Source organism: Saccoglossus kowalevskii, chromosome 14 (assembly GCF_978046115.1).
Source record: "Saccoglossus kowalevskii chromosome 14, keSacKowa6.1, whole genome shotgun sequence".
NCBI classification, from domain to species: domain Eukaryota; kingdom Metazoa; phylum Hemichordata; class Enteropneusta; family Harrimaniidae; genus Saccoglossus; species Saccoglossus kowalevskii.
The window spans coordinates 22,849,373-22,865,330 of record NC_140654.1 but is presented as its reverse complement, the minus strand read 5'-3'; the positions used below and the strand labels follow the sequence as shown (position 1 = coordinate 22,865,330).

At 32.6% G+C, this 15,958-nt stretch overlaps 1 protein-coding gene across 3 annotated transcripts in view; it reads right to left on the bottom strand.

Moving 5' to 3' along the window:
• Window positions 1–15,958, bottom strand: part of LOC100370487 (myotubularin-related protein 9) — a 69,494-nt gene that overhangs the window by 18,753 nt on the left and 34,783 nt on the right. For 2 of the 3 annotated variants that reach the window (XM_085508048.1, XM_085508046.1), the window contains exons 2-6: window positions 15,361–15,530; window positions 12,602–12,761; window positions 11,054–11,086; window positions 3,519–3,664; window positions 419–547 (exon numbers count right to left, since the gene is read on the bottom strand). In XM_085508048.1, the coding sequence (XP_085364174.1) occupies window positions 419–547; window positions 3,519–3,664; window positions 11,054–11,086; window positions 12,602–12,761; window positions 15,361–15,507 (615 nt within the window). In that variant the 5' untranslated portion in view covers window positions 15,508–15,530. The remainder of the gene's footprint in view (window positions 1–418; window positions 548–3,518; window positions 3,665–11,053; window positions 11,087–12,601; window positions 12,762–15,360; window positions 15,531–15,958) is intronic. The other variant, XM_085508047.1, reaches the window with a different exon arrangement.

Sequence of the window (15,958 nt, the reverse complement as noted above, 5' to 3'; positions counted from 1 at the left end):
AAAAGATTTAGAGAGCCCCACACTGGACATACAGGACAAAGACTAATACTAACACTTCTTTCAGGGTTCTCCCAAGTGAAGGGATTCCCAATTAACTCATTAATTTTTAATACATATCGGAGCCCATTTAGTTATAATAGTATGTAAATTTTATGTTTTTTCCGTCTGGAGAGAAAACATTGTCTTTCATAAACAAATTAGTTGGTAATACTTGTCCATTTTGTTGAGAAGAGCACTGAGTACATAAACACGATGTACATGTAATTTTAAAACAATCCAGTTAGTAATATCATCAGCAATTGTGAGAACCAAGACTCTAATTTTACACAAATCACAGATATTGAAACACAAGTCATCGCTCCATTGGTAAATAGGTATCCAGAGTATTTACACTGACGGAGCAGCAGTGTGTACTCACCCCATTGGCAGAATGGTGATAACTCAGCACAGGAAAGCGACCACCGTGCCGGAATCTGGCAGACATCTCTAAAGTCCCATCATCAATTGACTTGGGTACGATCACAGTTTGTGGGTAAGAAGGACATACCTAGAAAAACAATTTAATAGCATGTTTTATGTGAATATAACTTACTTTGAAGAACAACCTTTTTGAAAAGATGTTAACAAGAGTTTAAGTTCTAAGAGTAGAATGTAAATTGTCTTCTATACATACTGTATTTAAGAAAGTAGACAGCCTAATAATGTACAATGATAAACAAAGACTGATATTAGTTTAAAGGGCAGTGGTAGTCGTGCCACGCATGTATGAGATATGGGTCTCAAATGAACAAAGATGGCAACTTTCACGGTTGCACTGACCAACAAGTACAAACTGAGAGGTTACCTGGCTTTTATTAGGTAATGCCTTTGGTAATTGGAAGGTAGTGAAAAAGTCACCAGTGGTAATTAATGCATGTTGTGCCCAGATCAAAACTTGCACATGTGATTTTTATTGGAAGATTGTGTTGAATTGTAGGCAAATCAAATGTAGATCATGCATGGCTCGACGACCACCACCCCTTTAAACAACAAAACTAATTGTGATCCAGGATTCACTGTTGAAGTCTCAGGGATTGACAATATATGTAGTCAGCCATGCATCAAACAGCCAAGGATGTAATAATAATAATAATCTTTAATGATAAACGTATCCTTAATTGAGATATTGTTCATGATACAATAAAGTTAAATGCTGAAAATTAAAATAAAATGAAAAAAAAAAAAATAAGAGAAAAGAAAAAAAAAATTTATGAGGCAGCTGGTAATTTAGATTTAATGAAGTTTTCTCTCATTAATTGGTATACAAAATTGGCTAAATTAATTAACATATTTTTGTCTTTTGTTTTAGAAATTTGTATTTAATAGCATAGTGTTTCCATAGATTGGTCAAGTAATGGAATTTTTCTTTGAGAGGTGAATTACATCGATCTCATATGCCATACTTTGTCCTGCAGGTGTACTGCTAAGTGTGTAAAATTAAAGGCGACAGTCGCATTACAGTGTGTTTGAATGTGAAAAAAAAATGAAGCACTTTACATGCATTATGTATGTCGCTATGAGTCTTTCATCGAACCACGTTTAGTAACCGTGATCAAAGACAATGCGACAACCACAGTCCTTTAAGATTGTTACATATTAATTAAATAATATGTTGCCCTAGTCCCTACTACGGTAAATTCTGTATTAGACGCCACATCCCTAAATAGAAGTCGCACCCATTCTTTTTGAATAATTGAAAACCAAAAATTCCTCATTCTTCATATGTGTAGATGCTCTAATAGAAGCCGCATCCCCTCTGTTGCATTGTACCATTTTAATAGAAGCCGCGGCTTTTAATATAGATTTTACAGTAATAATAAAATCCTGTTTTGAATAGCGTGTCAAGTTCAAGTTATGTGTTCTATGCATCGAAAAATAAATATGCATGTGTTTATCATTTATTTATGCACAATGAGCAATATTTCAAAATAATTTGGTCTGTTTATGTTTTGAAACTATGAGAAGATTTTGGTAGCAGTGTATATAAATAACCAAACATACATTTTCCTACTTTGGAAATTTATTAAACTTTAATATGAATGGTCATGACCCCCCCCCCCCAAAAAAAAAGGGATCCTATCACGAATTAAATGCATACACTCAGCATTGAGCAGAAAATTCAAAACTTGTTTGTTTCCATACTGAGTTTATACACTGATGATAATCAGTATATCTTTTAATGAATTGTTGATATTCATTGGAGTGACTCTATGTATCAGCTGGCCATCTCACATTTCTATGGAACAAAAGCACCAGCTGATATCACTCGAAGAGGAGACCATATCTATTCATGTTTTCTCGAACTTACAGGTCGATTATATTGGCCAAAATGGATGTACGGTATGTGACTATGAATATCACATTAGTGATTGTATGTAGTATTTATGACAATAAATAGTGTACAAGTTTTGGTGCATAAAAGTCAAAAACATGAGACGAAAAAAGGGACGCACTACTAAACTTGAATTTTTTGAAGTTTTTGGAGTACTGTAGAAAGCGTTATGTCCACTTGAAATTTATTTTTGCTTGTTTCGCTGAAGGAATAATTCAGTGAAAACAAAATCCAGCGAATGTACATTTTTTCTTATATATTACATTCAACTCATCAACAATCAATGAAAGTAAACTCTCTACGAAACAGCCAGAAAGTAATTTCAGCGAAAAATTATTCCCGCTAAAAATAAAGTATTTTTCAGTATGTAGTACACATGATGTAGGTGAAATAGAACAATGAAAATCTGCAGTCGTGACAAGAGTATCCCTCAAATCTGTGGTTATTTTCAACATTTGTCACCGATCACAGACACATGTCAGATTATCCTAACAACATTTCAATCAAAATCTGACAGCAACGTAAAAAACAACAACATTAAATCATCTGCTTGGTCCAAAATAGAATTTGTTTACAATACCTTGGCTATATCTGCAGGTAATTGTGTCAGGTGATGTTTTTGATTGTGTGTGTCATAAAATCTGCCATTATATTTCTCCAAGTGTGCAACAAGTTAATCTTTTCACCACCTCGCCCAAATTTTGCGACACTTTTTTCTTATATTCTTCAATAATTCTCGAAATGAACCCTAATTTTGGAGCCAACAGACAAAATTTGAGTCAATTTCCAGTTTTTACTCAAAAAAATTGGCTATTTTTGTCCCAATATTTTGAGGGAGAGTGCAGACTATTTTGTGAATTTGTGATGAAAAGAGGGAACTGGTGAAAAGGTTAATATGTAATAATAAATATTGTCATCTTTCATATCCAAGAATGTTAATGTTTATTTTGTACATACATTTAAATTGCTACGAAAGACAATAATTCTGACAATCATCAAAAATAATTAGTTTCCACATTTTGAATTTTTTTGCAAAGGAACTTGGTCATGTGATAAAATGTTATGCTCTGATAACTGATCTATCAAATATCTAACCAACCCGCCACAACATGGCAGGCACATAATAAAACTGAAATTATATACTTACATCAAAGTTCTTGTTGACATGACTTAGCCTCCACTCTTCACCTAAGAGTCTTGCAAATTCATTTTCCGGGAGAAAAGCCTGCCAACCATCCTCCATCACATCAAACATTGGTCGAAAAAAGAACGGATAGGTCAGGGTGATAGTTTCTGAAAAAGACAAAAAAATTATTACAGAAAAGCTGAGACAATCTAGCACCATTTTTGGTACATTGTATTTGAAGAGCACTGGACAGGATAAATTACTGCTCAAAATTTTTTTTTAAATTTTTTGTTTTTTTCCCCTTTTCATAAAGGTAGGCTAAATAACAAATGTTATTATCATTTTTCTTTTTACAAATTATGCACGCATGATTTTTTTTTATTCTGAAACTGAATTTTTTTTTCAATTTTTCTTAAAATTCTGAAAAATAAAAGCCTAAAACTAATGTGCACATGACCAGAAACATCAATTTTTTAGCTGCTCTTAAACAAGCTGTACAGGCGAGGTTGCGGTAAATATTCACAATATCCTTATACCCATTCACCATTAGCACATTGGGGGTTTAATTCCCAAATCATACTGCCCTCTAGTAGCACGAGTCAGTACATCATTTGCATAACATTAGAGTGCAGTATATAATTATAGGGATCATTCATTATGTGTTATGTCATAAATTCAACACCAGCTTTATAGTTATTATGAATATCTTTCACTTTCAAATTACGTCTTTATTATCTCACTGTCTTTATTAATTCAAGGAACCAGTTCTCTTTCAATCAAAGTTTGATATATATATACTATTATTAATTGACTTTGTCATATTGCAGGTTTCAAACAATCATTTCAGTTCCTCTATCTGTAATATTATGAATAATAATTTACCATGGAAACAATAAATTGCAAGAGATATAAAAAAAAAAATGTTTAAAGGCACAAAATAGGTCAAAGGACATTGTTGTTGTAGAGGGGGGGGGGGGGGGGCTCTGTAAGTCTAAAATCAACAGAGGCAACCATCATTCATTTTGTGAATTATAAACAAGACTGAATATTGAATAATTCAGAGTGACAGCAGAGTCAGGCTTCAGTGGAATTAAAGTTTCAGTAAATTATTTAGTGGTACGACAGATTCTGTTTGTTCCCTTCTATAAGAACACATTTCACAAGATAATTCCAACATAGTTACAAATTGCTAATATGTTCATAAATACAACTATTTATTTATTTATTTATTTATTTATTTATTTATTTATATATATATTTATTTATTTATTTATTTATTTATTTATTTATTTATTTATTTATTCAATAACAAAAAAAAGGTTACAACAACTAAAGAAAAATGCAAAATGAAGAATAAGAAATAAAACCATCTAAAATTGACCCGGCTTGATTTCAAATCCAGTTTTTATAATTTTGTCTACATCGATGTAAACAAGCAGGTTCTTACCAGAAATTAATTCAGTGAATTGTACCTCTGGTGGTTTACAATTGAAATGGTGGATGTGTGAATTTGCAATGCTGAATATATCTTTTCTGAGATCCTGGTATTATTTCACCTTGCTTCAGTACCAGGATGCAATGAGAATTGTGGAAATCATGGAAGAAACCCACTACAATGCCGATCCACAAGCGTCTCAATGGATTAACTAAAATACTCAATATATGGCGCAGTTTTGTATTTCAACTGTCATTCAATTTTTGTGATCAATAATAATAATATTATTATACTTTAAATCATTGAAATCATAGCCTCATTTGGGATCTAGATAAAAATACATTAAGTTTGAGCATAAAAAAAAATTATTGTACTGAAAGCTGAAAACTAATTATGTAAATTAGGTAACTAATATGAACAGAACAGAACAAAAAAATTATGAATTATTATGCTAATTGGAGAATTAATATTAATCAAAATTAATCAGGCCTGTCTATTGTCCTAGAGCATTTATGTATCAAATTTTATTCAAATGTGATGATCAGTAATTGAGATATCAATGTTAATTTATTATGTTGATTAGGTGATTAATAAGCATAAATATTTACCAAAAACTAATTGGGTTTCTGCATAGTTCTCTTTAAAAGTTTCATTAAAATCCAATTTGTGGTTCTTTACATATCAGTGGAACATTATGCAAATTAGGTAATTAATATCCAATTAAAACTAATCAGGTGTCTGCATAATCCTAGAAGATCTATGTAGCAAGTCTCATTGAAATATGATGATTATTACTTGATATATCAAAAGCTGAAAATTAATTAATTATGCAAATTAGGTAATTAATATGTACTCATATTACCCTAAAAACTATCAGGTCTGTGCAGTGTCCTATGACATCTATGTACCAAGTGTTATTGAAATGTGATGATTACTACTTGAAATATCAAAAGCTGAAAATTAATTAATTATGCAAATTAACTAATTAATATATACTGATATTACCCTAAAAACTATCAGGTCTGTGCAGTGTCCTATGACATCATTCAAGACGTTAGCGATTGGATGTCTTGTAATTTCCTACTTTTGAATGTGTCGAAAACTGAATTTGTGTGCATGTCGTCTCGGAGATTCTCACAAGACTCGTGTCCTTTGTCTAGTATCGCAATTGGTGAAGAATTGGTTAGTGCTTCGTCAAGTGCTAGAAACTTAGGTGTCTTGTTTGATTCGCAGCTATCTATGGAAACACACATTTCTACTATTTGTAGATCTGGATATTCCCATCTAAGAAATATTAATCGTATTCGTAAATCATTATCCCAATCTGATACTGAAAAGTTGGTACATGCATTCATATCTTCTCGCTTAGACAGCTGTAATTCATTATTGTCTGGTCTCCCTGTAACTAAGATAAAACCTCTTATTCGTGTACAAAATGCAGCAGCCCGCCTTGTCACTCGTGCTCGAAAATATGACCACATTACAGACATTTTTATTAAACTTCATTGGTTACCAGTTGTACAAAGAATCAATTTCAAATTACTTTTACTAGTGTATAAATCTTTGTATGGTTTTGCCCCAAATTATCTATGTGAATTAATCGAATTTTATGTACCTAGTCGTAGTTTAAGATCTGAATCAAAGTTTCTTATTAAAACTCGTCAGGTGTGTAGTAAAAAGTCCAAGGTGTTATACAAAGACCGTGCTTTTGAAAAATTTAGGTCCTAAACTTTTTAATGAATTACCTCTGTCTGTTCGTTCTAGTCCTTCAGTAGACATTTTTAAATCCAGACTGAAAACGCACTTATTTAAATGTGCTTTTAATATTTGACTGATTGTTTATTGTATCAGCGCCTTTGATCTTCATATGTTGGAATTGTTGCGCTTAATTAAATAAAGTTATTATTATTATTATTATTATTATCTATGTACCAAATTTCATTGAAATGTGATTACTACTTGAAATATCAAAAGCTGAAAATTAATTAATTATGCAAATTAGGTAATTAATATGTACTCATATTACCCTAAAAACTATCAGGTCTGTGCAGTGTCCTATGACATCTATGTACCAAGTGTCATTGAAATGTGATGATTACTACTTGAAATATCAAAATCTGAAAATTAAATAATTATGCAAATTAGCTAATTAATATATACTGATATTACCCTAAAAACTATCAGGTTTGTGCAGTGTCCTATGACATCTATGTACCAAGTTTTATTGAAATGTGATGATTAGTACTTGAGATACATGTATCAGTGGAAAAGCCGAAAATTTATTAATCATTATGCAAATTAGGTAATTAATATTGCACAGATTTTTACCCAAAACTAATCAAATCTGCGCATTAGTTTGGAGCATCTGTGTGCCAAGTTTCATCAAAATCCAATGAGTGGTTCTTTGGATATCAGTGGAACAGTCATGGAACAGCTAAAAATCAGCTAATTATCATGCAAATTAGGTAATTAATATGCATGGATTTTTACCAAAACCTAATCAAATCTGCGCATTGGCCCAGAGCATCTATGCACCAAGTTTCATCAAAAACTGATGTATGGTTCTTGAGATATTAGTGGAACAGACGGACACACATACACACACACACACACACACACACAGACACACTAACTGCAAAGACTCCCTTTTTGTGCTTCGCACACGGGAGTCAAAAAATCTCTGTAATTTACGTAAACACATGTGCTTCTAATAGAGCAAATATGGTTCATGCTTTTGACAAGTTACATACTATCGGAGGTATGGGCATTTGCTGAATTCAAACAAAAATTTAATTTTAATTTAATTTTTGTCCTCAGGAGTATAGCGTAGTGTAAACAGAATCACAGAAATTTTTGTAATATGTAATATCGCTTTCGAGTTGATTGATTTCCCCAGGCATCACTGCCAGCTCTGTCTACCATATGGTTAAATTTATAGGCAATGCTATACATACCTATATGTATATGTACGAAAACAAGTGAAATTCAAAAAACTATATCACTTGTGAAATTAATTAAAGTTGCTTTTTAGTATGTCCTTGTAATAAAAAAATCAATTAACAAGATGACTGATTGATCATCGCGATGACAAAATTTTACAACAGAACGAGATAAATGAGAAGCTTCAAGCCTCCCAGAATGCAACTTGGTAATCTTATTGTTACATTGATGTATGCAGTGATGTTGGAATAGGGTAAGGCTAACAACCAGATTAAGTTGAAAAGGTCCATGATACAGAATGTAAAATATCCTCATAACTCGCAAACAATTACTTTCTTTAATAAAAGTACGTCTTTAATAGAATCACTCACACCCCAAAAGTTGCATTTAGTGTGAGCTGGATGATTAAAGTATGATTAAGTTTGACCACAGACTCAATTCTGTCATTTACATGAACGCATGCCTGACTAATTGTACGCATGTGACGTCATTGAGTTCCATTCATGAAATGAGTTTTATAGTCGTTGCATTTTCTATGAGTCGCATACGAGTGTCGTATCTTGTCTGCCTTATCTTGAACACAGGCAGAAAATGTACGGCTAGACGATGTGAATATTTTTCATTTATTTATTATTTGTTCCTCAGATCAACAGGTGAAGAACCCAATTTACTGATTTGAAAGCCCTATTATCTCGCTTCAATGAGAAAATGAAATGATAGATAGGAGGCAGTCATCCAACAGGGATCTGCGCCTCGCTGCAAAGAGGAATGCTTTATGTTCACTGAGGAACGGAACCTTAGTTAATTATTAGTCTGAACTGTCTGTGAACGACATCAGCAATGCTAGCCCTTATTTCAGTGCCATAATTATTCTCGCTAAAAATTTGGGTCCAAAATTTTGCTTGTTTTCTATAATTTTTCACAAAATGGACATAATTTCTGGCTACAGGTCATGATAATAATTTTAGAAAAAAAGAAAAGTATGAGAATTTTTTTTTATTTTTCTTAATTTAATTTTTTTTTTTTTTTTGTGAATGGTGACAACAAATAATTGTTAGCAATAACAAGTTAAAAAGGAATTCAACACAGTGTAATGATGTTAGTTCATTAATGTGCTGGTGACTTTTTGGATCTTTTGTATGGAATTTATTTTAACTGATTTTTGGCAAGTTGAATGTAAAATATAGAAAACAAGTATTTTACAGTATATGAAAAATATACGTATGTACTTCAAAATATCACTGACTTCCTCATGAAATCCTACTCCCATGATGCATTTCACTTATCAGTTGCTCAACACTGCAGTGTGAAAGACAAAGGAACATTTTTCTGTTACTGTAGAATACTTTATTTTCGCTAGGAATTTATTTTCGCTATTTTCACTGAAGGGATGATTCCGTGAAAATAAAATCCAGCGAATATACTTTTTTTCCTATATTTCACATTAAACTCATGAAAAATCAGTGAAAATAAATTGCATGAAGCAAAACGCCCAAAAAGCCTTTTCAGCGAAAATTAATTCCAGCGAAAATAAAATATTCCATAGTATGTAAAAATTTCATTTCTAAGCAGGAGACTAATCCTTCCATCATTCTCATATTAACCCTAAGAGTGCCAAATTTTGCATCACACATGTTTCTTCATGCAATTTTCACTGAATTTAAATCTTGATTTTGGACTGAACAGACAAAATCTGACATTGCTTCTGGTTTCTGATAAAAAAAAAAATTGAATTTTTCATCATTTTATGTTGGAATAGACCAGACAATAAATGGAACTATTTTGTGAATGGTGCCTGGAGTCTGACACTGATAGGCACCATAACGCAATTGTTCCATTTTTCCTCTAAGTATATACTGTAGACATAGTAATTATTCACTGGGCTTTAATTTCATCATTATCCGCTGAATTAAATCCACATGAACATTAAAATAGCAATAGAACTCGCCGAGTCACTGTAAATGTGTGAATTTAAATTCCAATATGTTCAAAATGTTAAAATAGAAAAATTTATAAATACAAGATAAAATGATGCTTTTGCAGTATTCAGTGTGCAATCACTTCCATACAGGTTATATAACATTGCAGCACTGATTTCCACTCCACCTGGCCTGATAGAAGAGACAAACACAACTACCACTATACATGCCAAGATTTATGATGTAATTATTTGACCAATAATTCACTTTTATTATGATTAAGTTATCAATTATGATAAAACCGTATAGACAAAATTTATTTCTGAGATTATAAAATATTTAATTTATATGTATCACTTAATTATGTTATTATTTTTAAATAGACGTACTTTATCATATTTATGATTGCTTATATTACAAACAGATGTTTTGCTATTATTCTGTGTTTACTCCAGTGGATGCAAGTTCACTGGAAAGGTAAAAAACTACAAATTAAATAAATATTACAGTGAACATTGAAATCCCGAAATCTGGAAAGCACCTTTTTTATTCTAACCTCTAAACTGAATTGTGTTTTTTATCAGTCTGTTTAGTGTACAGTTCAGGCAGGTTTCGTTTAACTCAAGGCACATAGAAAGGATTTATCATGAACATCTTGGTAAGAGAGGAATTACCATATTAATCCTCTATTAATAAAGTATGCGCTTATTAAGTATTTTAATAATTCCGTACCGGTACTGTAAATGCTATTTTTGCTGATAAGTAAAATTCGCTATATTAATTAAATCTACATGAACATGTAAAATAACAATAAATAACTGTTTCCTTGACAAATTCATAGAATTAAAACACAGTGAATATGCTCAAAATATCAAAATAGTGAAAATAAATATCAGTGAAAATAAATAGTTTGATAGTTTACAACAAATGCGCTTCTTTTGGAGATGGGCATATACCGTAGTTGTCCGAATAAGCACCCATGCCTGGGCAAACGCCCACCTCCCAATTTTGATACAATAAAGAAATTGAGGTCATGTCTGGGCATACGTAATAGAACAAATATGGTATATTATCATATAGTGTGTAAATCCCTGGAATTCCATTTATTTTGTATCACAGGCGAATAACACGCAAATTATTTCTCATGTAATTTATTGCATGCACACCAATCATAAAGATTCAGGGAGAAGCAAGGACTGACATAGGGAGGGATGTAACCATATTTCCCAGTTATGACTCTTACACATAAACATGTGGCTTACCTTCCTCATCAACTTCAAAAAACTGCCAATCACCTCCAAAATGATAATTAAATAAAAGTATAAAACAATAATAGAACTGATTAACTGATGCACCCACTCCTGTTACCAAATTTAAATGAAGTGAATCCTGTCTACAATAAACATACACCTTTCCAGCACATACTCTAAAGAACTTCAAGATTTACTGAACAGTTCTCTCTCTTTCAGTAATTGGTTAAAGTGCGGTGGGCATTGTGCAGCGCTTGTTCGAATTTCATGTAAATAAACAATGTATTTTACACACGTTGTATACGTCGCTATAAGTCCCATATTGAACAGGACGTGGTACGACAACTGTCGTCCTTTAAAAAGGTACGTTTCACTGTAATCTGGGAAAAATCACATGAAGGAAGAGTAGGGGCTCTTGTTATTTTCAATATGTGGCCACCGGTGTTCATTGACTACAACTACATTAAACCAATCAAATAACTATGCAAATCATGTTAAAGTGATGTTTCATCAGCAACCAATCAGAATGTGTGTTACATACCACTTTTTATCCTTTGTAAAACATGCAGTAATTGGTTGACTGTTCCTACCTCATTGTGAGTTCAATAGTTGTTTTAATAGCCAGACGTGTTTACTGGCACCTCAAATCAAAAGCAAGCAGAGACTTAAATCATTTTTATGTTTTTGAATACACTGTTAGTTCAAGATTTCACCAATAAAAACTAATCAACAAGAATCGGCAAAAATACTGTAAATTATTTAATTTTCATCGCTAAAATGTTCATGATTTCTTCTGACTTTTAAAAATGTTAATTTCTTTTGTAAAAAGCTTTTTAGAATAAATAGAAGCACTAGTCGTGACATTGCATTAAGCTCAATAAAGATTCTATTCAACATGAAAGCCACATAACATTTAATTACAACATATTTGAATTTGAATGTACAATAACAACTGTTTCAAATTATTTCTGAAATCCAATTTGTTATATTAGAAAAATCTATCCATGGCAATCTGACAGTCAAATTATTTACCTACAAATCTCCTATGAAAAGAAAATGAATGCTTCATTTTTTTTATAGATGTATTAGAAGTCTGAATGTAATCAATCTTTGAGGTGATTTTCACCAACAAATACAATGGTATCCTAGCAACAGCATCACTGCCATATTGTATAATCTATTATAAGTACATTTTAAAAAAAAAATCATATGAAACTGTAGACCCTACAATATCTTTTATGGTTTGTGAGAAACATGTCTATTTTTCTTTTTGGAAAATCTGCTGGTGTTAGAAAATACATTTTGTATGTTCATGTACAATCATTTGTACAATCGTTACATAAAGCTAAGATTTTTGAAAAAAAAAATGAACGAAATAATATTTTTGTTGTTGCTCCTTTTGGGCAAGAAATAGAAATGTTTCCAAATACCACAAAACCAGGCTGTACTTCTGTTAGAGGATTTAATTTATTGTTACTGAGGAGATGGGTCTGTTCATTCATTAACTGTTTCATTAAATCTTTGGATTAAAGTTAAAATCAGAAACAAAACTTTACTTACCTAATGAAGAGAGTACTTCGATAGAGCTGGCGATATTCAAACACTCTTCCATTCCGGGGATGTCTAAATGTATTATTTTGAAATCTTTACATTTAATGGTCAAATAACCGATAGAACCGACAAACTTCTTCTCGATACTATCAATGTTACTGTGCAGCAGCTGAATGTGAGAGATTTGTGTCATGTTTAGCTAGAATAAAGTTATCACTGTATTATGCGTCAGTGTGTCTTTCTAAATTACAGTTATGTTGCTGTAATATTAGGTTATCATGAGGATACTGCAAAGTATGCACAAAGGCAGTACAGTGATCATATCGTTGATATGCAGTGGATTTCAGTGCAATTCTGCACTGCCTGAGAGCAGATAAACTTTGTGACAACCTCATTATTAGACATCTTTTTTCTGTAGCAAAAAATGTCCATGAAAAGACTAATAATAAGATATCAAACAAAGGTATTTGTATCCACAGTCAGCTAGCGTACAAGTGATAATAAATTTGATTAATTTACATATATTTACTATATGGGGGGAGGGGGCACCATTTTGAATACGACTTGAAACTAAGCCGTATTCAAGATGGCTACCCTCATAGAAAATATTGACAGATTAATCAAATTTATTTTTTATTATCACTTGCGTGCCAGCAGACTATGTCTGTATTATACATGTACCTTACATTAAGGTTGCAATGTAATTAATAATTTGGCCAAAAATCAAATCTGAAAGATGCAGTATTTGTAATACAGATCAAAACATGACGTATTGCAAGTCATTATTGTCTTCACTACAAGCAATCCCATCATGCATTGCTGCTCCAAATTCTAATTTCATTACAACTAACCTAAGAATAGAAATACCTAATGTTCAATGATCAAAGTTCATTTGAAAGCAGTGGTAACACAAATAAATAGCTGTTCTATAAATCCAAAAGAGATGAACCTAATTACTATACAGTAAATAACTCAAGAGTGTAGTGTGCATCTCAAACTAATCTAAATGGAAATTATGATTTATATTGAATATTGATTTTGTAATGTACATCTTCAATCATTGAACAAAAAATCCCAGAGCGATTCAGAGACATGATGACACCCTAAGATGCTGAAAACTCCACCAACAGCTATTGGCAAGAAACTGATATGAATATCGCAAGTGTTGCATTTATAACAGTACATGTATACTAGGTTTTTTCTAGAATTATATTTTTATATTGAAATTTTAAAAGGGAGCACACCTCTGAAGAGAGTAATTATAGATCCTGACACAGTCCCTCCACAACCGGTTATGAAACGCTGTTGTCAAAAGGTGTGAACGAGCTTAGATCGAGAAACAATGCGTGTTTCAGCCTTCCAGCTGAAGTGATGACGTCATAGTTCACGCTGAAGCGCTCACACTGAGGTTGGTTGTTGGTCGAGTCGGAGAAATCTACGAGGTGTAATAGTTTCTTCAAATATATCTCGTAATTGACGCTATTATTTGAGTTTATTTAGTTGTCAGGAACATCTTGAGTGAATATTAGGTCGTGTATGTCGTTTTTATCCGAGGTATCAAATGATTTGTGTCTGGGAACTTCAGGGGCAGTTTTAGAATCGGTCATTGCATTCGTGTTATGACGATGTCGGTAGTATTGACCCAAATTGTTGACACTTTATCGAATATATAATGATAATTTTTCGAATTATCTTAAATTGAATAGGATTTTACCAGGTTAATTCAGTTTATTGTGTTATAGAACATATATTAAAATTGAAATTGTTTATTTCGCAACTCGTTTGTTTTTTTGTGTGTAAAACAAAATGGCTGCCACTCGGTAGATCGGTTTCATTTTTGAAAACGCTGTGATTTCGTCGCTGATTATATACATATATTCATCAATATTTACTGATAGACAGTAATGCTAGTTTTCTGTTCACATTTATTCTTATTTTGTGTATATTGTTTCCTGAAACGACAGCGATTTTGTATTGTCGTCCGTCATTGCTTCGTCCACTGTTGGCTCGTAATCTAAATCAGACTCCACATCGCGGCTTTCCTCCTCTAAATCTGATGGCCAATCGACATTTTCATCGTCAAAATCGACGAAATCATCGTAGGATTTCCACATTACAGTAATATTTTAGAGCGACCACAGAAGTAAAGACTATATGTTGAAACGAATGAAAACATTGAAAGTACGCATGCGCACTAAAGAAACGCAATGCTTTGTGAGAGAAATTACATCATCGGATATGCTAATTTTATGTTAATCTTGGGGAAAGATAGCAGAACGTCCGTATTTTACCGCTAGCGAAATAAACAACGATTAAGCTGTTAAATAAACAACGGGTTAACCGAAACGCGCATTGTAACAATAGATATCTGACCGTTTCATAACCGGTTGTGGAGGGACTGTGATCCTGAAAACTCAGAAATTAAGATGGTACATGTATGAACTGTAGAGCATTTTGGTAAGACGGTGCAAGCACAGGGTATGAGGGCACTGCACCCCTGCTCCCCTGTCTGGAAGAACCCCTGCTATACATACCACTTTGCATGTCAAAGGATCCAAAAAAAAGTTTGCAGACAATACACTTTTAATACTGCCTGTCAAAACTTCATAAAACAAAATCAAATTCAATTGTGCATAGACATGTACATATACTAAATGAGGGCACTACCTGCAAACATGATGTCATGTGTAGGAACAGCGCCCTCAGTGTCAGTGCAAACCTTTGAGATAATAGTATGTAGAAAGTACGTACAATATTTATTTACTTACCCATAATTCCTCACTATTAGTCTTCCTGGAGGACAATATTAAGTGATGACCAGTGAGACACAGAGTACCCTCAACAGACGCACGGAATGGATAATGTAAAACCACACCATCTACCTTCGGTGTCTTTATCAGCTCTACAAACTCCATTCTATGAAACTCCACAGACGACCCTGCCAAAATAACAATACGAAAAAGTCATGACATGACACAATCCTCCTATGTTTAAATATTAGGTTATAATGTAGTGCGTGCGCACAATCAATGAATTTCTATTACGTCACTTAAAATGTGTTACAGATTTATTGCTCTGACACATTATTTAGTTATACCGTACTCGACCGCGTTAGCGCCCAGGGGCCTCAACTCAGAAAATCACGATTTTTTAGGGGTGGGCGCTTACCCGAGTACCCCCTCGAAAAAGAGTGCAAATGAAAAATTTGATTCATCAAGTGACAGATTACGTCTTTGAGGGAAATCAAATTACGAAATTAGTTGAGTCGTCATTGATTTTCACAACGAAGAAACAGAAATGATCACAAAAAATATGCACATTTTATTACAATATTAATTACGTACCACCAGAATTTACGAAATTAAA